This window comes from Azolla caroliniana, unplaced genomic scaffold (genome assembly GCF_043228905.1).
Source record: "Azolla caroliniana isolate FFs.n. ecotype wild unplaced genomic scaffold, voAzoCaro1.0.p SCAF_3, whole genome shotgun sequence".
NCBI classification, from domain to species: domain Eukaryota; kingdom Viridiplantae; phylum Streptophyta; class Polypodiopsida; order Salviniales; family Salviniaceae; genus Azolla; species Azolla caroliniana.
The window spans coordinates 23,831,286-23,856,970 of NW_028230438.1; the positions used below are offsets into that span (position 1 = coordinate 23,831,286).

At 39.9% G+C, this 25,685-nt stretch overlaps 2 protein-coding genes across 2 annotated transcripts; one reads left to right on the forward strand and one right to left on the reverse strand.

The window, feature by feature from the left end:
• Positions 1–5,908: 5,908 nt before the first annotated feature.
• LOC147866724 (mitochondrial import inner membrane translocase subunit TIM44-2-like) lies at positions 5,909–10,454 on the reverse strand. The gene is made up of 13 exons (XM_087317187.1): positions 10,295–10,454; positions 9,578–9,690; positions 8,879–8,941; positions 8,616–8,691; positions 8,463–8,528; positions 7,649–8,068; positions 7,443–7,514; positions 7,296–7,360; positions 7,146–7,214; positions 6,988–7,060; positions 6,803–6,907; positions 6,651–6,722; positions 5,909–6,357 (listed from the first exon to the last, which is right to left on the reverse strand). Exons 1-13 carry the CDS (start codon positions 10,361–10,363, stop codon positions 6,163–6,165), a joined length of 1,458 nt encoding a protein of 485 aa, XP_087173313.1. The 5' UTR covers positions 10,364–10,454; the 3' UTR covers positions 5,909–6,162.
• Positions 10,455–13,269: 2,815 nt separating this feature from the next.
• LOC147866725 (CBL-interacting protein kinase 23-like) lies at positions 13,270–17,650 on the forward strand. The gene is made up of 14 exons (XM_087317190.1): positions 13,270–13,698; positions 13,782–13,844; positions 13,923–13,994; positions 14,455–14,562; positions 14,656–14,736; positions 15,110–15,163; positions 15,252–15,377; positions 15,458–15,547; positions 15,654–15,779; positions 16,142–16,246; positions 16,332–16,451; positions 16,549–16,605; positions 16,699–16,773; positions 17,236–17,650. Exons 1-14 carry the CDS (start codon positions 13,531–13,533, stop codon positions 17,320–17,322), a joined length of 1,332 nt encoding a protein of 443 aa, XP_087173316.1. The 5' UTR covers positions 13,270–13,530; the 3' UTR covers positions 17,323–17,650.
• Positions 17,651–25,685: the final 8,035 nt, after the last annotated feature.

A 25,685-nucleotide genomic window follows, 5' to 3' on the forward strand; every position in this document is an offset into this window, starting at 1 on the left:
CTAAACTATGTGACCATCTAACTTTGATGATCATTACACGCAAATCGTTGATATAAAAAAAGTACCAAGAACAAAAGTAGATCGGGAAATTTCCCTATTGTTAAATCAACAAGAGTAAAGTAGAGAAGTTGTTTTGTCGTCGGAGTTCTTTAATATTTAGCTGATCATAAGTAATGAATGTAGATGCCAACTAATTAAGTTCGTACTCACCATTAAGAAATCAACAATAATCATTCTGTAATAATTCTTATTAAATAACATTGGTTGACAACAATAATCATTTTATAATGGTTGTTAACAAACAACATTGGATGAAAAGAGTAATAACGCGTTGAGGTTGGGAGTCGCCCTATTAGAGCTCCTCAAGAATAATGCTTTGAGAGAGGCCCGAGGGAGAATCATTCAACGTGGGCCTTTACCAAACATTTTACTAAGCTTAAATGTGGGGAGCATATCAAAATACTATATACAAATGCAATGACAAATCATTATGGTGGAACTTGTAGCAATGGGCTCGGTTCGGTTTTGGTTCGGTTCGGTTTCTTGGCCTTGAAAACAAACCAAACCATTTATTTATAATAAAAACCAAACCAAACCGTTTACGGAAATTTTAGAACCAAACCAAATCGGTTTATCATAAATCAAAACCAAACCAAATCATTTTTTTGTGATATTGATTATCATACACATTATGAATCTATGTGAGAAAATCATCATAAATTTGATCATCATACTTATTATAAATTTAGTTATCACACTCATTATAAATTTGGTCATCATACCTGTGATAAATTTAGTCATCATAATTATTATAATTTTGGTCATCATACTTATCATAAATTTGATAATCATACATCAAAAGGACACTCTACTTATAATGTGTATAAAATTTAATAAGTTAGAGCCTAAAGGTTTAAAATTAAAAGTTGAAAGTTAGCCTAAAGGTGAAAATTTTAGGAATATTTTTTTACCTATAAACCGTTAAACCTTTAAACCGAAACCGCTAAACCATGAAATTCAAAACCAAACTAAACCGGATCATAACATTTGAAACCAAACCAAACGGTTTATTTATTTTTGAACCAATAAACCATTACGCCACGGTTTAACGGTTCGGTTCGGTTTGAGCCGAAACGGAGGCCCATTGCTAGGTGGAAGTGTAAAGCTATGCCTCACATGTGTCTAATACTATATACAAATGCAATGACAAACAATTATGGTGAAAGTGTGAAGCTATGCCTCATTGTAGACGCATGTGAGGCAAGCTAGCATGGCAAAATGATACTTGATGTAGTTAACTTTGGGTCAACCAAACTTGGGCGACTAGAATTCGTTGACCCCAATTCCATGGACTTTGTACCATGGGTCCCGTCATTAAAATGTGTTCGAGATAATTTCTCCTTGAAACACAAACCAATGCACAATAGACTATAGGATAATAAATTATAAGAGAAAGAAGTGATTATAGATGCATTAACGAAATAAATATAGCAATACATAAACCAAAAATATAAATAGAATTGTAGAGATAAATTGTATGGCCAGGAAACTTTGTATGTGTGGATAGTACAGATAAGGGCTCCTTATAATTGCGAAAAGCTATTGCATGAGTGCAACGTGTTGCACATGTTCACTACCACATAATTTTATTATATGCTCTTCTCTACAAAATCTTTTCTTGGTATTGATATTATGAGAAGTTTATTAGGTTTGACAATAAGGCATTTGATTCGAATTTGAAGTTTATAGGTTCAAAGCTCATGAGTTCTTCATGCTTTACATTCCTTTTGCTATCATCAATTGAGAATTGAGCATGTAACTTCCAACATTCTCACTCAAGCTCAAGTACTACACAAATTATATTTATTTTAAGTTGATTTGCGATAATATACCAATACTTGCAACAATGGTTCCTACATGAACTGAGATAATATACCAATAGTGTTCAAAATATCTAGTTGTATGATTATAGCATATAGCAATGATGCAACAATGGTTCTATATGTACATCTATATATTTTGAACTTTATTACCAATATCCGGTTTGAATTTTGCATTTGCATCTAAATTTAGTTGTGATAGTTTACAATGTAACATAGCATGTTTGATGTGTAAGTTGTAACAAAGGACTTGCTCTTGATTCTTGAAAACTGGCACTTAATAAGCATTTGACTACTTTTTGATACCACGCTCCAAGTGTTTGTTTTAAACCATACAATGATTTTCTTAATTTTTAGACATATGATCAGGATAATCACGGTGTACATAACCCTCTGGTTGTTCCTATGTAGATTATCTCTTGTAAATCACCATTTAGAAGAGCTTTCTTTTACTTCGAATTGGTATAAATTCCATTTTCTACTAGATGAAAGTGAATTTTTTTATCTAATGGTTGACATTCTAGCAACTGGATTGAATTCTGTTGAGAAATCGATGCGGAATAAATCACGATAGACAAATAATGCGTTGAAATACGAATCATAGATCTGCCACAAAAGACAAGATAAAAACAATAGTACACAGAGATTTACGTGGAAACCCTAAAACGGGGAAAACCACGGGAACAGATTCTTCACTATACAAATAATGGATATACACAAGAGATGATTATAACACTCTGTCGAGTGTATCAGCTACACAGGGCTCTTCGCATCTATTGTTACACACAGCTATGGTGCGGCTCTCTCTTCTGTCTCTCTCACGCTCTGTCGTTCTATTTTCTACTCAGTTCTAACTCTGTTCATCACACATAAAGTTTGCCCTAGTTGTATATACATATACTTGCACAACTTTCTGGCTAGTTTACATGCGTACTTAGACTATTTACAAGTATAGTCACCCGAGTTGGCTATTTACACGATTCCGGTTTCGGCCTCGACCGTTCCTCATCAACTCAACTCCTGTTTTCCGACTCTTCGATTGTTGGCTTTCCGAATAGTCGGATCATCCTCCCACTGGAGGGACATATTCCCAACAAATTCTCCTCATAATCTAACCCATATTTTTTATCATACCCTTTAGCTACTAGTCTAGCTTTATGTCTAGAAATTGAACCATCATATTTATATATTTTTCTATTTTAACTACTTGAGAAATATCAACAAAGGGATAAGCGATTAATCATATGTTAATCTTCGAACAAGATATCTTACCCTCATGGATCTTCAAGGTAGACGACGTAGTTTCTTTTCCATTAATTTCTCCTCCCGTCTTCTATACTTGCTTCTCTATCCATGATTTGATCATATCATCAAAGGTTGTCTCTTTTCCTTTGACATTATTTGTACAGTCATAAAAATTACATCTCTATTAACTCTTAGTTCTTCCAAGGGCTTACATCATTTGTACATGTAGGATTTGCATACCATGAAGCTAACTCAACAAATTATATCTCTACTAACTCTTAGTCCTTTAGAAATCGTATTGTAACACGTACCCTTTATGTTCAAGGGAATAACCAAATAATGTACATTCTTCAAAATTTAAATTCAAGATCAGTCCTCAACTCATTTGCACATAATTGATACATACATACACAACCAAATATTTTTAGGATAGGGTTGATTAATCTGGCTTTTTACTAGACCATGCTTCCTCTGGCATCAATGACTGCAGTCCTATAGTTGGGTATCTGTTAACTAGATCAACAAAATGAGGTACATTTTCTCATTTAATATGCATCTTGCAACTTCAGGGATTGTTCTATTTTTTCTCTCCACAACCCCATGTTGTTGGGTGTATATCTGCATGTGACATGTGAATTGCTTATGAGCTTCACAATTATACAAAAAAATTGAAAACTCCAAGGGAAACCTCGAGATTTTAATACTTGCATTTGGCTCACTTTTTAATATCTTAAAATAATGGCATACATCATACTCATCTTTGTCCAATTACATCCTTGTAAAATCATCCATAAATGTAAACATAACATCGATTACCACCAATAGATACCTCCTTTGTTGGTTCCCATACATCTACTTCTAATAGTTATTCTTTCAAATAGCAATCTAACTTGTTTCCCAAATTGACAAGCCTCACAATGAGTTGCAAATTTCCATCTTCAAATTTTGGCAAACCATAAATTAAATCATGTGATTGCGTTTTATTTTATTTTGTTGGTAACTGGCAATCAATTGAATCCTTGACAAGGATATTCTACAAAGCATCCTCTTACATGCAATCCTTAGAAATGTTAGATTTTTGTAATCGTATGTACACGGAATACACAAGACAAGCAATTTCTTAGGTCATGCACTTTGTCAAGGGATATTACCAACATGATCTATACAATGCTTAGTATCATCACCAATTTGAACATAACCAACGTCTGTAAGTTTCCGAACAAATGTTTATCACAAGACATGATTACTGCATCAATATACCAATTCATCATTATGATCCCACGTAAGACATTTGCGATTGTTTTGAATCAAATGTTGAGCCTTGCATGTTTAACTCTTTTGTGATCATAAGAGAAATTACGTGATCAAATCTTGGTATTGCATCTCTAACATAAATAGAAGTAATAAAAGCTTTCCAATTATCATCTTCCCTTAATCCACCCAACATATATGCAACTAAGTAGTCATCATCAACTAAACTTGCAAGTGATGTTTTTAAAACGTAATCATTTACTGCCATCAAAAGTAATTTCTTCACATTATTCATTAGGAAGAGACATTTATCTTATTGATCATTCAGAATATTTATGGTGCCTCAAGATGAAGATTCGCAACATGTTTGACCTCATATTTCCATTTCCTTTTTCAACCTACACTTCTATTTACAAACCCATTATGACTTTACAGAGACAAACATCAATGCATGGCTTATAACTGTGATGTTTTGAAGTAAAAATTATAAGCTTTGGGGATGAATTTTTTCCAAGATATCTTGATCCATGTATACCATGCGCCATCAAAAGTAATTTCTTCACATTATTCATTAGGAAGAGACATTTATCTTATTGATCATTCAGAATATTTATGGTGCCTCAAGATGAAGATTCGCAACATGTTTGACCTCATATTTCCATTTCCTTTTTCAACCTACACTTCTATTTACAAACCCATTATGACTTTACAGAGACAAACATCAATGCATGGCTTATAACTGTGATGTTTTGAAGTAAAAATTATAAGCTTTGGGGATGAATTTTTTCCAAGATATCTTGATCCATGTATACCATGCGCCATCAAAAGTAATTTCTTCACATTATTCATTAGGAAGAGACATTTATCTTATTGATCATTCAGAATATTTATGGTGCCTCAAGATGAAGATTCGCAACATGTTTGACCTCATATTTCCATTTCCTTTTTCAACCTACACTTCTATTTACAAACCCATTATGACTTTACAGAGACAAACATCAATGCATGGCTTATAACTGTGATGTTTTGAAGTAAAAATTATAAGCTTTGGGGATGAATTGTTTCCAAGATATCTTGATCCATGTATACCATGCCCTAAATTGTCATCAAACCTTTGCAGTATGAAATGCTTCATCTGTTACATTAAGGTGAATTACAGTCATGAAATTATATCTTACGTGACAAATAATGTGTGCGAGCATACAAAGAAAGAATGGCCTAAAATAATGAAGGCCAATATTAACATAAGCTTTAAGGAGGAGATAGCAACAGCATTACATTATTATAATTTAGAAGGCATATGCATTAGAAGTTTTGAGCTCTAGTGTAATACACTATTATAACTTTGCTGTTAAGTGCTAATGCCTCACTGTCCGAAGTACCATTCGTTAAAATTTTAGTGCATCATCTGAAATGCCTCACCAGAAAAAAGAAACATTAAAAAATGTTACTTATTTCAAAATATGCTCTCTCAATCATAGAAAATGGGTTTATAAAACAACAAATGGTTATAGGCAAATATTATTTGCATGAAACCGGCAAATTAAACTTTATTAGGAACAATGAAAGCATTATACCGGTAACAAGAACAAGGTCAATTTGTTATTTCATATTGAGGCATTTTACGATTTGTTCCTTTCCCCGTAGTCTCTTAGAAAACACTCTATGATGTACATTTTGGAAAAGGAATTGCTGCAGACAATACCTTTTTTCCTACTGATGCCTGGACAAAAAGGAGGTCATATAATCATTTTCTTTTTTCTTAACAAGCCTTGAAATGACAATGCTAAATGATGGCTTGAATCCCCAATTGTTGCATTTCTCGGAGTTGCCATTGTGGAAACAATTCATCCTCGTCCATCTCTTCTGGGCTCACCTGTTGCATTGCCCATGCATAATATACAGTAAGTATATCATCCTTGGCACCTTGTGTTATCTTCCCATGTTTATCTCGCACACAAAATATTTGCTGTGTCTGAAACTGAATGTAAAAACCAACCGCCAAATGGAAACAAGTATTAGCAGGGAGAAATTTGGGAAGACAAACACCAAATTACCCCAGGGTATTTTAAAATTCCTATATTTTAGGCATTACCATCGTAGAAAAAAGCAAAAAAACAAATGCTGGTTTGTGTAAGGTCGTCACTACAGAAATGATAACTAAGACATGCTTCATCTCTTTTACAGAGAATTTTTGTATTGCAATTGTAACTTATCACAGTACTATATTTTCAGAGAAAATAACCAAAGAAGTGGATTATGTAATATCATTACAGTAATAATGATGATTGGAACATTGCCCATCAGCTTCGTCTCTTTCAATTCTATGTCAGAAATGTGGAGAATCTGTAAATAAGATAAACCCCTAAATTATATGATAAGAACAGGGGCAAAACACCTTATTATATCGACAGATGTGAGCACACCTTATTATCAAAGAAGATCCCTTGAGACTCATATGCCCTTCGTTCAGCTCTACAGCGATCAATCACTTCTCTACTACATCGTGTCTGGAGTGCCTCAATATCACCCTGTATGAAATTTGAAGCTATAAATCCTATGGCAGTAACCCTTATTAACCGTCTTTTATGGTTGCCATAAGATATATTACCTTCAAATAAGCTTGTAGAACATCTCGAGCATTTTCCTGAACCTCAGACAGAAAATCTGGAAAAGTGAATGTCCTGGCAATGACGGAAGGCACAGTTGGGTCAAGTTTAGCATATATCCAGTAGATACAATGAAGTTGTACAGGTTATGGGAACTAACGGATCTCTTTTTCGAATCTCCTTTAATGCCATAGCAGTTGCAGTCTCTCCAAACAAAGATTCATTTAAGCTGTGGAGAACCATAGGTCATGATTGCATGACATTAAACCAATACTGAAGTTCAAAATTATATGTAGTTAGCAAGACATACTCTTGTATCTTATGCACCATTGGACTATCACTTGTTTCCCATTTCTCCCTCAGATCCTCAGCTATCTAGTATTCAAGTTTTGCAAAATGCTTTAGACAGTTCAGCCTAGACAAACAATAGTTCATAATCAATTGATCAGTTAGTTACCTCTTGTCCTTTAAGAATTACAGGATGTTTCTTCACTCCTTTGAATCGCTTATATATCTTATTTGACTCAGCCTATAAATCACATTGTTCAACCATACAAACTACATAAAAATACGACAACTTCACTGAAAAAACACTACAAAATATGGTGTCTAGTTAATTTTGATGGCAATTATATACTAAATAATACAACATTATAATCCCACCTTCCCTTTAAAGAAGTCCCAACGTTTTTCCCATGCAGATCTTTTCTGAACAACAGGAATCATAGCAGTACTACTACTTCTTGGTGCATTAGATGCTTCAGGGTATTTTGCCTTTTCCTTTGCTCTCACCCTTGCCTTCTTCGATGAAGATGTGGTCAATTCCTCTTTGGCAATATCATATCCTTGCTTTGCAATATCAATTATTTTTGTTCTTTTCACTTTATCTAAGAGAAAAGAGGCTGAAGAGGAAAGTGATCTGAATGGATTCACAAATTTACTGAAAAATGAATCAGTTCTCGGAATTTCACTTTTACGGGACTCTTTTCTCTCTGAACTCGAGGAGGTTGCATACGCACTACTATCCTCTTTTGGTATTTCCCTAGAATTTTCTTCAGTTGTGAAATTAACAGATTCTTTAACCTGCAAAAGAGCCTAATTTTTTAATTACATGTTTGAAATATTTATGGAGGGAACAAAATCTGATAGAAGAATATAAACCTAAAGCTAAACTTCAATTATTTAAGCATACTTTCCCACGATTTTTTATTGTCTCATGAATGAAAAGGAACCTCAGCCTATATAAATAAAGAATAATTTCCCTGCAAATATAGAAGCTAAATTCCTGTGGATTGGAGGTATTATCTCATAATTGCCTATCATTTCATGCATAACCTCAGCCCAGTACTTCCCAATAATTGTATATTATTTGATGCCTAAAGAGGGAAACAATTTCCCAAACACTATAACAAAGAGCATCCTTCTCCATTTTCAATGCTTATAATTTATTCAAAACCAAGTTTAAATAACATCATACCTGCGATGTAACTCCCGAAACCTTCTCTTTAGTCTCGTGAACTTTCTCCTTCACCACAGACGAAACCTAAAACAAACAAACAATCTGAATTTACCAAAATACCCACTTTCTACCTTAATAATACATATTTCAGACCAAACAATACTTGCACACCTTCCTGGCTCTGGCTTCCGCTTCTTCGCGAACCACATCCACGTGTTTGTATATCCTATCTGCGGTCTCCTTTGTTCTGCATGCGCCATTTTGTCACCTCTTCCAACATCAGGTCCTCCCTCCTCTCAGGGTGGGAATGAACATCTGCGTGCTTTATATCCGAGCACAATTTTTGTTTGAGCCTAATAAAATAACACACTGTTGAGCACACAGCTAGCAGGGGCTTCAGCCCCTGACACTAGCTGGAGAACTCGGCTATTTACCTGCTCTTGAGATCGCCCACCTTCTCTTTCAGCTCTTGTATAGATTTCTGCAACTCCGGATTTCTGAGCAAAAAGATAAGAACAAAATCATAACTCATCGTCAACTTTGACAATCACCATCCTCATCATCGACGATGATATCATGGCCATTCTCATCATCAGCAATGAGGATATCACTGTCATCCTAATCATCATCAATGATGATATCATGGCTATCATCATTCTCGTCCTCAAATGATTTGAATCATCATAATTATTAAGGATAAGGTATCCTTGGTTTGCAAAAATGCCAAACAATCTTTTCAGCTCCTGGTTAGAAATTATTTACAAAGGAAACAGAGTCCATTGAAAATGCTTGATAACGGGAACAAAATCCAGCCGAAATAGATAGAACTGCTACATAATGTGTTCAGGAGAAAGGTACCCTCATTCTCTAAAATGTTAACAGAATTATTGAAGTTCCGAGTAGAAATACTTGTGACGGAAATGAAATAATAATAAAGCTCTAGAATTGTAAATGTTCTACTAATTCTTATAGATATGTGGTGTATTCTTATGACTGCTATCATTTTATTTGTAAAAAAGAACTTGGACCATATATTAAACATTTTTACGCATTGATCACCATCATTCAAACAGCAGTATTTGAAATGAAGGAAAATATTTGGAAAAACAAAAACAGTATTCTTGTGCACTTACTTGTCCACTTCTCCTTTCAATCGTTTGGAGAATTCTTGAAATATGCCCATATTCCGAACATGTGAATTCATGCATCTAAGTGGAAATAACGGGCCATGTACATGGATTTGTAACTGCATAAAAAAGCCACAATTGTTTCTCGCTAAGCTATTTATGGATTTCACTTTAATTTTTTCCCTGTGTGCACTGTGGATATATTTCAGATAATTTCAATGTTCTAACTTCGTGTGCGCACCATATAGTTTCTGTGTAAGCTATGAAAAAGTTGAAGTAAATACTAAATTATACAACTTTCGATAAGCCCACAATTATACATTTCCTTCGTATAACTCTTAAATTCTGCATTTTTCGCTATGCTATGTACAGGAACCTTACATTACACATTCTTTGTATGCTGTGAATGGAATTCATGTGAACATTAAATTATGCCATTGAGCAGCAACATTATCAAAACATTACTACCTTGTGCTATATAATTTCTCATAAACCATAATCCCCATATAGTTTCTATCTGGGCAAAGTATACTATCACATAAACCCTGAATTATAATATTCCCATAAAATCCTAAAGGATACATTTTTTCTATGAGATCTAAATGATATACTTCACACGATCCATTCATTTCCTATGCAAGCTACGCACAGATTCCGCACAAAACCGTCAAACCAATCGGCACAGCAAAACAGAAACAGAGACAAAAAGAAAACAAGAAGTACCTGTCGATTCCATGATCCATGAAGAATCTGAACTGTTCGAGCTCTGAAGAGACGTTCTGCAACAGTCATGGTTGCTTGGACGGAAACCCTAATCTGCGAGCAGAAACCCTAAAAATATAGACCGCAAACATAGGTGTCACACTTAGGGTTCTATATAGAAATAAATGGGAAATTTACCAAAATATCCTTGATGTTTAATTAAACGCCGCAAATACCACTCACATTGAAAGGCGTAAAATTCCCAATGTGTTTAAAATTCTTGCTGTCTCCACTATTTCTTTTGTTCTTTGTATTATGTAGTTATGTACCCACCTCTTTCACATAGATAGCCATGGCCCATGGGCCTGGTTTCAGCTCAAACCAAATAGAACCGTTGAGCTATGGTTTAAGTTTTTAACTATTTATCGGTTCCAAAATAATTAAATGGCTTGGTTTGGTTTGGATTACTTCTAAACAGTTCGGCTTTAGTTTGGTTTGGTTCGAAAACTCCGATTTATCGGTTTATAAGTTTAAGTGGTTTGGTTTAAAGGTTTATTGGTTTTCTTTTTCTTTTTCTTAATGATTTATTAATTTAATGGTCTAATTAATGTTTTTTTATTGATTTAACTTGAATGTTTATTTGATTTAATGGTTTAATTATGCTTTTTTATTGATTTAATTAATTTAACTTAAATGCTTATTTAATTTAATGTGTTTTTGTTTGTTTCATTTTCAAATTAGTTTGACTTAAATGGTTTAGCTTACCTTTTCTCAAATGATTTGGTTGAATGGTTTTAGAGTTCATAAACAGATTGGTTTGGTTTTTGTTTTATATGAATGATTCGGTTCAGTTCTATTCTATTTTCAAGGCAACGAAACCAAACTGGGCCCATTGCTAGGTTCAGCGAGAAGGGTTCAAGACTCATTGGTTGCCCATATGTCATTATAGGATGTAGGGCTTGTATGCTTCCTCTCTCGCCTTTCCCCCCCAAGTTTCCAAGATTTCTCCCTCAAGTTTTCTCTAAGTGTGTTTGCATTGCCACAAAATATAGTGTGACCAGAAACAATCTACATCTCATAACTCATTCACTTGCTCAATCAATGAAAACTAGCAAATCTTCTCACAAAGATATGGAGCATAGCGGTAAGATTGGACACATTGACCCATCCACACGAGAATGTTGTACTATTGTGTTGAGGAGTCTCAACTCGAGACTTTAATGTTTCCCAAGGGTGGCTCTTATCTAATTATAGTGAGGGTGTCTTGTTCTTTTCGTAGGTGGTATGGGACATCTTCCAAGCCAAAGTTCGTTAACTCTCTTTGATAACAATGTGATCTTATACGTATTTTAACTTCTCATGCACTCTATTTGAGTGTTGTTGAGTTAATGTCAATGACCCAACAATATTATGATGGGTGTAAGAGTACCCTATCTTCCATAAGAAAACTCTCAAATTCCCACCACTTGAACTCTTCTTCAAGTCTCAAGGACCTTTCCATCACCGTGTTGCATCCATATTCTTGACATTTCTCTCCTATATGGTGTTTTCCTTCCTCCATGGCCAAAATACTAGTCATTGAAGTATAAATTCATATTGAATGTCCTAAAGTTGTGATGCCTCACTTGTTCTAGTGACTTACCTTTTATTTTCAATGGTTAGGTGGTATGTGAGGTTTGGTCAGCATTCTTGCATACTTTGTAAAGCATGTAGGCCCCCCTCTACTGGCCATGTTAGCTTGCTTCAATTGCCTTGCTAAGCGTGGGTCACATTTGATGTCTCATGGAAATAAACTTCTAGCAAATTGGGAGCGATTGAAATATTGGCATCATCTTCTGGTATGGTTGGACTATCCTTGAGCTTTCTTTTGAGAGGAGTAAGCTTGTCTTGCGGAACATCGAGGAAACCATTCAATTGTGGGATTTCTGTGACATCCTCTTCCATGTATTGTTGATTGGACTCTCTCATTTCAAAAAAATGAAGATGAAAAAGGGGTAAAACAAGACAAGAAAAGGAGGATGAAAGGTTCAACCAACATTGCTCGAGATGCATGACACCAAATCCCCTGGAGGCAACACCATTGAAAGGGATATGACTTTGCCAATGACGTTGCATGTTCGAAATATACCTGGCACAACTCACTCTTTGCTTTTCTATCAAGGGTATCTTAAGACAAGGACACGACTCTCTCTTTGCTAGGGCATCTTCAGATGGCGCACTTACCACTTTGACTCATTTCGATGACATGGTACATTCCAATCAAGTAATGCTTCATTGGGGACCTGAAACGTGGAACATTGGTCACAACTGCTCCTATTTACTTCTTCTCTCTCGTCGAAGGCACCAACTCATGAAATGTGAGAGGCAACTTGTAACCCTTCTGATTGGGGGGGGGGGGGGGGGGTTGCCGACACTTGTCCATTGACGGAACCCAGGAGGTCCTTCGTTCACACCTTACCATGAGGTTGTTTGCTGGCACGTGAGTTTTCTCTCGTTTTACACACACGTGACACACATACTCTCTCTCTCTCTCTACACACACACACTCTCCTTTCACTCTCTCTCCAAACACACACACACTCTCTCCTTCCTCTCTCTCTACAAATACACACACACACTCTCTCCTTTCTCTCTCTCTCTACAAACACACAGACACACACACTCTCCTTTCTCTCTCTCTACAAACACACACACACACACACTCTCCTTTCTCTCTCTCTACAAACACACACACACACACACTCTCCTTTCTCTCTCTCTACAAACACACACACACACACACACTCTCTCCTTTCTCTCTCTCTACAAACACACACACACACACTCTCTCCTTTCTCTCTCTCTACAAACACACACACACACACTCTCTCCTTTCTCTCTCTCTACAAACACACACACACACTCTCCTTTCTCTCTCTCTACAAACACACACACACACACCCACACCATGCTCGTGATTCCAATCCCGCGAGATATACGCTTCCATTTGATTTAATGCACAGAGAAAGAAGACGAAGAAGAAGAAGATGCTGATGATGACGACGAAGAAGAAGAAGAAGAAGAGAAACAGAGAATTTTACAGAACACAAAAAACAGAGAGTTGCTGTGAGGAAACAAGAGATATGAACCCTTAAAGTCATCACTAATCCTAAATTCATCCCTGTAAACTGAGACATAAACTCCTCTCTAGCTAACCCCAAACCTTAGATTCTAACCCCAACCGTAACCTGCATTCTTTTTGTGCTTCTTCTTCTGCCATGACCGTGCATGATATTAAGTCTGTGGGTAGGTATCAGCTGGGCCGAACTCTGGGCGAAGGAAGCTTTGCTACGGTCAAATTTGCAAGAAACAGAGAAACTGGAGAGGCTTTTGCTATCAAAATTATTGATAAAGAACATATATTGAAGCATAAGATGGCTACTCAGGTAACCATAGACTTTCAATTTCAAAATGACATAAAGTTCTAATTTGAAAACCCTGAAATTTACTTTTTGTTTCTAAATGCTAGATGAAGAGAGAGATAACAACAATGAAGCTCATTAAACATCCAAATGTGGTTCATTTAAAAGAGGTGTTTTATCATACGTGTACAACTATCGTTTTTCTCTCGATGAACCTGTTGATTACCAGATTGTTGACTTTTACACAGGTTTTGGCAAGCAAAAAGAAGATCTACATTGTGCTTGAGTATGCGAATGGGGGTGAACTCTTCCAGAGAATTGTAGGGTTTTTTTCTCATCAGATATTAGTTCGATTGCATTATAAACAACTACCTACCTTCTCCCCTACATTAATGTAGTAGATTAGTTAGGAAACATGCTCATTAGCTCATGGATGGCCACTAATCTGGATAGCTATGATGGGGTCATAGATCTAAACTTTTATAAATAGGGATCCAGTACCTTATGATGATATCCTTCCATCTGGTTGGCCATAGTCTCAATGATTGTCTATATGGTTTGAACATAGACCTAAGAAAGCATGGCGAATTTGTATGAATAGGGTTCTATTATTTTGTATGATTATGTCCTATGCCTGTATAAAGGGTTGACTGGTATAGACAGAGATTCCATTAATGTATGATTACTTATTTCATATGAGCTAATGGTCATATCACATGAATGTGGCTTGATTAATTATGATGCATCGATTCGTTGATCTGACTGATTTGTCGACTAAAGGTGGAATCAGGAAAACTCCCAGAGAATGAAGCCAGAAAGTACTTTCAGCAACTTATTCATGCTGTTGATTATTGCCATAGCCGAGGGGTTTATCACCGAGATCTCAAGGTGAGGCAAAACAAAGAGTTTAGGGAGTTAAAAAGGTTTAAAACTTCTGGTTCTCATGGTTGTGTTTCTATTTCCTCAATGCATGTGTATCAGCCAGAAAATCTACTATTGGATGTGAATGGGAATCTCAAGGTCTCAGATTTTGGGCTTAGTGCTCTCTCACAGCAACATCAGGTGAGGGTGTCCAAATGTACATCGGCTCTTAAATGTGGTGATATGACAGTGAATATGGAATGTTATAATAATGTCCGGAAGATTTATGAAATGTGGTAGTAATGATTTATTCGAACAAAGTTACAACCATTGTCTGATACATGATACAAGTATTTCATTCAAGTCAACAAAGAAAGATGAAGAGAACAATGACTAGTAACTCCAGAGCTCAGAATCAACAGATCTGGGTACACCATATATATATATATATATATATATATATATATATATAACCATTATGATTGGAGAGTATATATATAACATGATTAGAAGGGTTTTTGTATGTATACTACTTTTATGTAAAAAAAGAGGCTGGAATTACATGTTCATACAGGACGATGGGCTGCTTCATACCACATGTGGAACTCCTAATTATGTTGCTCCCGAGGTTTGTATTTACGAGTTCTCTCTTGTTTGATCAGATGTATTTGCTGTTCCTAAGCTAAATCTGCATCTTTGCACTGTATATGACATAGGTCCTCAATGAGAAAGGTTATGATGGTTCCTTGGCTGATCTCTGGTCATGTGGAATTATTTTGTATGTGCTTCTAGCTGGATACCTTCCATTCGATGATTTAAACATCATATCACTATACAAGAAGGTATGATGTTTCTTTATCCTTCGAATCCTTATTTTGGAAATGTTACATCAAAATGATGCCTAAACTCTTCTTCCTTCCAGATTGGGAAGGCTGATTTTACTTTTCCCACTTGGTTCTCGAAAGGTGCCAAGAATATTATAAAAAAAATTCTCAATCCTAAACCGAGGAAGGTGCTTAAAATTCCTGACCGAATGTAGGTTGATATTTTATGCGTCTTTTATGTGTTGTAAGTTCGTTACTTAAGACATCTATCTATCCTTGGGTATTTCTGTGCAGAGGATGACCATGGCTGAAGTGCTAACTGATGAATGGTTCAAAGTAGGAGAGATTCGTTCCATGTGTAATTGTTATGAAACTCTGGATGTTGATGATGTGGATGCTGCATTTGGTAGCGGAGAGGGGGTAACATATACTTCAGCTTTGACTTGTTAACTTATGTATCAATGTTAAGAATATCAATGATAAACTAGTATTTATGTGGATTGTTTATGAAGTACTCATGAAATGAGCTCAAAGTCAATATGTGAAAACTCTTTACAACGAAAATAGCATCAAACTTACTGCTTCATACTTGTTTCTGAGACCATAGAAATTATAAAGCATAAACTTTACCACTACACCATCTCATTTATACATGCATCTTTTTGAAAAAATACACACATTAGCATTTAGTATGTATCCTGATTGTATAGGAAAAGCAGCTTGTTGAGCAATCATGGCCAATGATCATACATTATGTTTCAGCATGAATCACAATTGTGTAGGAAAAGCTTGTTGTCGAGCAATCACGGCCTTCCCTCCTGAATGCATTCGACCTTATTTCCATGTCTCATGGTCTTGATCTGTCTGGGCTTTTTAAAGAGCAAAAGGTATATATTTCTGTTTTGAAGATATGATAGTCAAAATTGAGGAACTTCTGAATTTACATCTCTAAATTACATTCTTTGACAACAGAGTTTGATCAAGAATGAAACAAGGTTCACATCCAGACATCCGGCTAGTGAGATTTTGCACAAAATAGCCTCCCTTGCAAGAACTTTTGGCTTTAAAGTGGAGAAAAAACCCAATTGCAAGGTACATGAAAATAATGATTACTAACTACCCTTATGCATTTGATTTCTAAAGATGGAACATATGCTTAACTAACGTGAATCATGTTCACAATACATAGTTAAAGATGCAGTGTGAAAGGCCAGGACGAAAAGGTTGTTTGACAGTGGCAAGTGAAGTGAGTTATTAATTAATATAGTTGCATTGTGTTCATTTAGCTGAATATTCAAGGGCGTCACCGTTACTCATTCGTAACTTGTCATTATGTTAGGTGTTTGAATTTGGACCATCTTTGTTCATGGTTGATATAAAAAAATTAAATGGGGATACTTTGGAGTACAAAAAGGTAAGCCAGAACATAGTTTCATGTTTATTGTGTTTAATGTTATTGTGTTAGCCATATAAAGGACTCTTTGAGTAGCACCTTAGTCCAACCCCTCATTATTAGAACTGCTATTGTGTTAATTCTCTCTCTCTCTCTCTCTCTCTCTCTCTATATATATATATATATATATGCTTTAATTCATAGAACATATGTGTTATCATGCTTGAATGGAGCCAATGAGGCCAAAGGGTATGGCCATTAGCTCGTGGATGACCATTTTACTGGGCATGATTATGCAAATGTTCACAACAAAAAAAAGTGGACACCTAATAGAAAATAATTTTAATGGTGCTGATTGGACTTTATTTGGGTGGACTGTAACAAACTTAGGATGAAGATAAATGAGTTGAATGTGGGTGGTGGCTTACAAAATTGTTATCTTTGTATGTATTTTAAATTGTAGGTTTTCTTTTGCTTTTATAGTTTCAGGAGGAGCTCTCGGTGGGATTGAAAGATATTGTGTGGACAACAGAGGATATGGCAATGGGTGGCACTAGTAAATGTGAATAAAAAAATGAAATTGAAAAACCAATTACTAGAGGTTGAGGGTTGATTAGTCGATGAAACCCAAATTATTTATGAAGAATTGAGCCAACCTACGTTTTTGCTCTTCCTTATAATCACACTAGGAAACAACCGAAACGTAAATGCAAAACAACCTTCGCTGAAGGAAGACATGTAAGATTTTTTCTAAAATTTACTTGTGCATACACTTATTTTGTAATACCTCTTGCATTGACTTTCTCAAGGTAAGATGAAATGAAAACAATTTGTACATTTAGTCAATAAACAATTAAAATCAAGAAATAGGAGGGTTGAGATCCTCCATTTAATGTCATTGTTGTCCTTACAAGATTTGAGATAGCCAAGAAGGATAATATACAAATTGACGAAGTGTCAAATGATTGCAAAAGTCCTAATGTCTAAAGAGGCAAACAATACGAGATTGCCTTCGAACCAAATCAGCCAATAAGCCCATACAAAAATATTTCAAATGGTTTGAGATTTGATTGTAGAATCCTAGAAGACACTCCAAAGCTAGAATAACTTCCAAAAGTGCGAATTGCACATATTTGGTGACAATAATAATATTGTGTAATAACATGCCCAATGGTCGGTATAGACTTATAGTATACTTTTATTTAGTTGGGTACACCATCTGCGATTGATAGCCATCATTTTTGTTCTTGTGACAACAAATGAATGTGCTATAACAAAGAAAATATTGGTAGATGAAGGCTAAAAAGCAACGACAAATTGTTTCTGGGGCAACCTTAAATTATTCTTGCTACCGAAATCAATTTGCCATGGGTTAATGTATTGCAATGATACTCTAGCTTTTTAGCAAAGATATCAATAGGGAGCAAAGAAAAATTGCCAATCTTGGAGATTTTTCTTCTATTAGAGTCATGAGTGTATAGTCTAGTACAAATTGCTATATCTTGTGCCAAAGAGATAGAAAAGTATGCCATGATTATGGTTCAAATGAGGAGTACATAGGCCACCACACCAACTTATCCAATGGAAACCCTTTTCATGTAGAACGTGATGATGAGCCACATAACATCTTGATGGTGAACCAAGCCACCATATCATGATGTCTAGTGGACACCATTTCATGTCAAAAGACCACCAAATGTGGCTTCACACTTGGCAAAAAATTGTTGGCTTTGCAAGGAACTTGGTTTATCAACATCTTGCTCCATATGATATCACTAGCCAAATCAATGAAGTCGTGTTCCTTCTCGATTCTCCCTCCTTATATGTGTCTTAATCTAGTGGAACCTTATATTTCAATATGTATATTTGAATTGTGCGGTTCCTCCTCTACCTCTGGGAATTAGAATTAGAATTTTTATCGTCCATAAAGAGGCCAATTTTGACCTATGGGACCTAAGTATACACGTGTTCTTGATATGTGTCTCCCTCCTAAGAAGGGGTATTCATACATTGAAGCACAAAGTCTCTATGTGTGAATAAAGCATGCACATATGAGCTCAACCTTCTCAGTGGTATCTTAAGTATGGCGCTTAAGTTATCACTCTGTCTTAGTATGTCAACATATCTTGAACGAATTGCACTATATGTCAAGCATGTGAAGAGCAAGTGACGTTCATCCTCTACCATGCCTTCATTGCATACTTTGCATGTCTTCAAATTAGTTACATTTTGATACCATGATGCAACTTCAATACCTAACTTGTGAGATCGAGTGCGAAATAGTGTAAGGGCTCTACGAGCATTACTACTCATATTAGTAATGAGATAAGGTTGGATACGATCAATAAGCATTCTTGCTTTATATTGAAACCAACATTCAGGGTTGACATTTGCAATGTAGTATTCTAGTTTTGTCCTCTTAGCATCTTCCCACGTCATCCTTAATGATTCCACCAACCTGTCCTCAATCATCACATATTGCATAGCATTGCCCGAAAGATCTAAAAGATCATCCAAACCCCATCTTCTAAACCACTTCCTTATGTCAACAACCCAACCGGATGAGAGAATCTTACTTTTATGATTCTTTTGTAGCTTACATCCAACATTCCAAGCAATATGTGGTAATCGATGATTCGACATATTCTTGACTTTTGTAATGTATTTATATACTCTTTGGAGTGCCAATAGCTCTATGGGTCGAACACTTGTTTCCAAGAGCATAACCTGGTAAGAGGTAGTGTATTTAACTCCTAATTGCCTGCTTAAAAACATCTTTTGAATTTTCTCAATCTCATTCCATGCATTAAGGGAGATGGTGCCAAAACGATGGCGGCCGGAACGATGACAGAGTCAGCGTACAACCGGCCAGAGACACGCTGGACAAAGACGACCGTAACAGCGACATTGATGTCGAAAAGCGACGGGGACGTCGACCAAAAACGACGGCCGAATAGGGCCGACAAGATCGGTGACAGAGACATCTGGACAGAGATGGCCAGACGGGCTAGACAGCGGAAAGAGCGGCCAGAAGGGCCGGAAACCGGTCGAAACAACGAGAGATGGAGACGGACGAGCAGCCAAAGAGTGGCCGAGGAGCGGCCGAAGCGGCCATAATAGCCGAACAGTGGCCGGAGTGGCCAAACGGGCTGGACAGACGACCAACCACGACAACCAAACAAAGACAACGCAGAGAAGAAAGAGGTGGACATACAAAAAATAAGAAGAAGCGAGAAGAGAAATGCAAGGAAGAAAAAGAAGATGTCATGGAAGAAGAGAAAGGCATGAACAGACAGACACGAAGTGGAAGAAACTGAGATAGAAGAAGAAAGAGAGAGGAGGAAAAGAAAGACAGGAAGAGGAGAAGAAGCAACGGTTAACACCAAGAAGGAGGAAGAAGATGCAGACAACACGCAGGAGAAAACGTAAGAAGACAAACAATAAAAATAAAATAAAAAAATGAGAGGGAAAAAGAGAAGAGAGGGGCATGCGAAGAAATTTTAAAATGTTGAGGGTAGCAAACTAAAATTTCAGAAACTTGGGGGTACTGAATGAAATTTTCAAAACTCGAGGGTACATATCAAAATTTTAAAAAAAGAAAACGACACCGCCAAAATTTTGAAAATCCCCAAGACTACTCACACACACTCAAAACAAAGGAAGAACATACATATACATGACATGATTTTGGACCCATCACGAAGTCCGTAAGTCGACAGAATGAGAATGTTCGTGTCGCGGAAAGATTTGCGGACCGACAAAGATGTTCGAGTCAAGCACTCCGATCGAGGGAGTCAATCGTTGAAAGGACCGATGGAAGTTTCGGTCGAAGAAATATCATCATCAAGGCATGTGGGATCGACGTGCAAGGCACTTTCCCACAAGTGTGCCATATTGTGTTACCCCGTACGAGATGTACGGAGAGTCAAGTGTGATGATCAAGGGTCGAATGTTATCATGATGTTGTTGTGTATGTGTAGGAGGCATAAATGTAATTGTGAGTCTATACGTATGTGAACACATGCACACGTGTGTGCATGTGGATGGATACGAGGAGGTGTGAGTGAGTGTCCAGTATGAATGCTCAATGGGGCTTACACCCCTATGTATCTACCCCCTCTTGTACTATTTAACCCCTTATGGGGAATGAATGAAACATGAATGAACATTTCTCTCTATCTCTCTTTTCATCTCTCTCTCTCTCTCTTTCTCTCTCTCTCTCTCTCTCCCCCTCAACGTTGAACCCCCTTGGGAGGGGGGGTGGAGCCATTCTAGGCACCACCCCCCACCCCGCAATGCTCATCAATGTCATCCTTACCCCGCAATGCTTCTCAATAATTCTCAACATCTTCATGTCAATCTCTCTCACCATCATACTCTTCATCATCTTTGCTATTTCACCATGTCTATCTTCGTCATTGTTAACCATCATCATCCTTAACCCTAACCCTAACTCTAAAACCTACAACACTTTTTGGCGACCACGATGGGATCCCCCTTTGGAGACGGAGTCCAAGAATGATACGTGGCGATGCAAGAAAAGCAACAAATGATGGCGATGATGTGTAGGAACTGTACAAGTGAGTGAGAAATTGAAGATTGACAATGTATTCGTCACAAAACAAGACAAGGAATCGATGAATCGACAAAGAAGTGTTAAGCATCCCTCATCCATGTTTAGTCATAAGCAGAGACAAATATATCCTCTGATGTGTGTTAAAGTAGAGACAAATTTGTCCACAGTTTACAAGTTCAAGCACAAATGTGTCTCCTCATTATCACCATTTCAATCCTCATCATCACATCCACCTAGATCATTCTTAACGAAGAGGGAGAAGATGATGATCACGATAAAGGCGAATATGAACACGAAATGATGTGTGGTTTGTGCAATTATGCTTCGTTGACAAAGATAGGGAAGGACGGAGAAATAAACGCACAAACAAATAGAGACGATTGAAGGGCCCGAAAGAAAGTGATGGTCGTACGGCCAGAAGGACCGAACAGAGCCAAAGACAAAAACGGTTAGACACAGCCGGACCGCGGCCAAAACGGAGGCCAGAAGAATGGCCGGTGTCGAGTTATTACGCAAGTGCGTGTGGAAACGAGGCGGGACCGCGGGGGTCTCGAACCAAAGAGCAAGCGAGGGAGGAGAAAGAGAGAGAACCGGCTACGCAGGACCGGGAATACACAGGGACACGGCCCTTCAGCACAGAGAACGCGAACGAACACCGACACAGACAGATGCGAATGACTAAATATATATATCAAGAATGGCTAACACGACTACAACCCTCGATGGGGCACAGGTTGGTTACAACCGAGCAGGCCGGCGAACAGATGCCGATGCCTGTTCGCTTCGACGCACAAGGGGTAGCCGGTCGGAGGTGCTGCCGGAAGCACTCGGGCGTTCCTCGAAACAGCGCAAGCCTCCTCGGAACCCTGCACAGAAAGCTATGGAGCTCAAGAAGGAAGGAAACAGAGAGAGAAGCGTCCAGAAACGGTCCGACAGCACTTCGTCCTCTCTGCGCGAGATCCCTGCAATAGCTCTTTCCTGCTCCTTATATAGGCCGACGAGCAGGCCGTCATGTCAGCTCTATTCCCTGTCCCTTTTGGACAGGGATTCGCTTCGTCCTTCACGCATCCGCGTAGTTACGCCGCCGACTCGTACAGTCCCTTCGCTCGCGCGCGCGACCGAAAAGACTGTTCGCGCGGTCTTTGTCTCCACTCGTGTTAGGGCCCGTTCCCGCCGATTATCCTCCTAATTCGCTTCTATGTACAACTCGGAGCGTGCGCGCGTGAAGAACCGGTTCCCACGCCTTGGTGCGCCGATTCCGCCTATGGACGGTTTTCTTCACGACATCCGCCCCCACCTAACCGTGCATCCTCCGGTATGCACCAAGAGAGTTGGGACGGAGAAAACCGGCCCGTCTTCATTTCTCGCCCGTCGGTTCTTCCTCGTTTTCGGATCTTTCGTCACTGCTGACTAGGAGAGCTGGGTCGGGCTCGTCGTCGTGCCGCTTCTTGAACGCTTTGATCCGCTTCCCTGCAACCGGTATCGCCATTCTCGTGCCGTCTAGTTCCGCCAGGTGATATGTCCCGTTGTCATTGGCGCTCCGCACCACGTAAGGCCCGAACCACCTTCGCGCGAACTTCCGTGTAGCTCGGTGCTGGTTGTCGAGGCTGCTGTCGTAGACGAGCACCCAGTCACCTTCGTCGATTTTCTTCGGTCGGAGCCGGTGCGTTCGGTCGAACCGGGCTTTGTTCTTTGTCCTCGCCACCCGGAGCTTCTCCGCAGCCAGTGCCACGTCCTCCGGTCTCCGCTCGAGCTGTCGTATACGTGCGGCCAACAACTCCTCCCGGCTCATTTCGTCCCTCCAGTCGACCGTTGCCCACGAGGAGATCGTCCGTTCTATCGGCATGATCGGCTTCTGGCCGAACATGAGCTCCGTCGGCATGTACCCGGTTACCGAACTGTGCGTGGTCCGGTCTGCCCACAAAGCATAAGGTAGCAGCCGCGGCCAGTTTCCGACTTGGCCTCGGCATGCTCGAACCAGTGCCTTGACGATCGGTCCGTGTCCGCGCTCCACCTTTCCATTCGCCTCCGGATTGTACGCAGTGGTGAGCGAGAGCTTGACTCCCAGCCGGTCGAACAGCTCCGCGGCTTCTTCGGCGTCCAACTCCCCTCGGTCAGCCACAATCTTCCCGACGCACCCGTACCGGCATATCACGTCCTCGATTAGGAACCGACATACGGCCGCGGTCGTTTTGTTCGGAAGGGCCCGGCCTTCCACCTGGTTCGTCAGATCCTCCCGTGCTAGGACCAGGTACCGCATCTGTCCTACCCCCATTGGCATCGTCACCAGATCTACCATCCATTTGAAGTGGATGGTCGGAGGGTACGTAGGGTGAAGCTCGTCCCGGTGTCGGACCACGGAGTGCATCTGACAGCTCTCGCAAGTTGTCACTAATCGGTGCACGTCCTGGTACAGTCCCGGCCACCAGTACTTCTCCTTTATCTTCTCGAACGTGGCCCAAGTTCCACGGTGTCCGGCCCAAGGGCTGTCGTGGTAGGCCGTCAGCAGCTCCTCCTGTTCTTCCTTCATCGCCACCACCCGGGGCGGAGCGTCGTCCCTCTTCTTCGGGTGTTTCCATAGATAGCCATCCCGGAGAAAGAACCGGTACGCTTTCTTCCGGATCCGGTTGGCCTCGTCCTTCGTCCATGACGCATCGGGCGTCATTGTCTTCAAAAACCCACCGATCTGCAGCCACTCCCCGTCGTACTTGCTCGCGTCGAAGTCGTTAAGCGCCGGAGTGCTTGTCCCGTCGGTTGTTACATACGCAGTCTCGAAGAAGTCCACGCCGACCTCTTCGTCCTCCGAAACCATGCCGCCCTCGTCATCGAATCTCGCCCTTGAAAGCATGTCGGCCATGGCGTTGTCTTTCCCGGAAATGTGTCGTATTTCCGGGTCCAGGGACTTGATGTACGCTATCCACCTGAGCATTGCCAGGTCCGGCGTCGCGCATCCGGAAACCATGCCGAGAATCGGCATGCAATCCGTCTCTATGATTACCTCTGTCCCGATCAGATAGTCCTTGTCGGCCTTCACCGCCGAAACGATACCCCAGAGTTCGCGTTTAACCTGGGCGTATCCTCGCTGCCGTTCGCTGAGGACCTTCGCGCCGAATCGGATCGGAAACCGATCGCCGTCCCCGTCTTCTTGGTTGACGACCCACCCGATTCCGGTCGGACTCGTGTCAACCGTTATGTACACTGGGGTGCCCTTCCTGTAGACGGCCTTTCGGAGCGCCGGTGCTGCCGAAAGAGCCTCCTTCAGCTTCCGGACCGACTCCGTGTGCTTGTCTAGCCATTCGAATCTTCGCCCTTTCTTCAATAATCCGTACAGCGGCTCCGCGACGTGCGCGTAATGCGGGATCCATATGTGGTAGAAGGCGCATGCCCCCAAGAATCTTCGTACTTCCGTGACCGAGCTGCAATCAGGCTTCATCGCGGAGATGGCTTCTACCTTTGCCGGAGACGGTCTCCGGCCATACGGTCCACATAAATGTCCGACCACCATGATTTCCGACTGCCCGAACGCTGACTTCTCCCCCGAGAAGGTGAGCCTCGCATCCTCTAGCCTTTGCAGCACCTTCTCGCAGTCGTCGATGTGCGTCACCACGAATCGCCGGCATCCGTCCGGCCCGATCGTCTCGTTCTTCTCTTCTACCGGGCATCCCTTGATCGGGATGTCGTCTAGAAACGGCATGGTGATGTCCGGGATGCAGTCCCTCAGCACCTTGTTCATTGCATTCACCATGTGGGCCACCGAGTTGGTCCCTCCTTGCGGCAGCGTACACATCCGCACTAGGCCGAGGGGAGTTCGCATCGTCGTAATGTCTCTGCTCTCCACGGCTAGCTGGAACTGGTCGTACCCTGAGTATAGATCACCGACCGAGTAAATCGACCTTCCGGCGAAGGCCTCCGCGAACTCGTCTATGGTCGGTCCGATCCCTGCGTTCCGAATGGTCACCCTATTGACCGGTTGCAGGTCCTGAATGAAGCGCAATGATCCGTTTTTCTTTGGTACCGTAAACCACCGGTTCGAGTACGGGGCGCTCGACGGCTCGAGAATGCCCATATCAACTTTCTGCTTCAACAGCTCCATCAACTTCGGGATGTGAGCTCTCGGAACCGGAATTGGCTTGAGATTCCACGGTACATGCGGTACCGTGAATATCACCATCGGCTCTACGATCGTCGGGTCTACGCACCCGATTTCCTCCGGTGAGAATGCGAAGGCTTTCCCGTGCCTTCCGAGCATCCTCCGAAATCGGTCTTCCTCCGCCGGTAGTAGGAACCCGCCCCCACCGATCTTCAGCTCGCGGAGCGTCTCGTTGGTGAAGGTGTGTCCTATGCAGGCCGGATCTCG

Coding starts and splice junctions, on each gene's coding strand:
- LOC147866724 (XM_087317187.1), bottom strand. CDS start 10,363: ATGACTGTTGCAGAACGTCTCTTCAGAGCTCGAACAGTTCAGATTCTT. Junction 9,691..10,294: donor ATGGATCATGGAATCGACAG/GTACTTCTTGTT, acceptor TTTTTTATGCAG/TTACAAATCCATGTACATGG. Junction 6,908..6,987: donor TTCTACAAGCTTATTTGAAG/GTAATATATCTT, acceptor AATTTCATACAG/GGTGATATTGAGGCACTCCA.
- LOC147866725 (XM_087317190.1), top strand. CDS start 13,531: ATGACCGTGCATGATATTAAGTCTGTGGGTAGGTATCAGCTGGGCCGA. Junction 14,563..14,655: donor TTTATCACCGAGATCTCAAG/GTGAGGCAAAAC, acceptor CATGTGTATCAG/CCAGAAAATCTACTATTGGA. Junction 16,452..16,548: donor AGAAAAAACCCAATTGCAAG/GTACATGAAAAT, acceptor CACAATACATAG/TTAAAGATGCAGTGTGAAAG.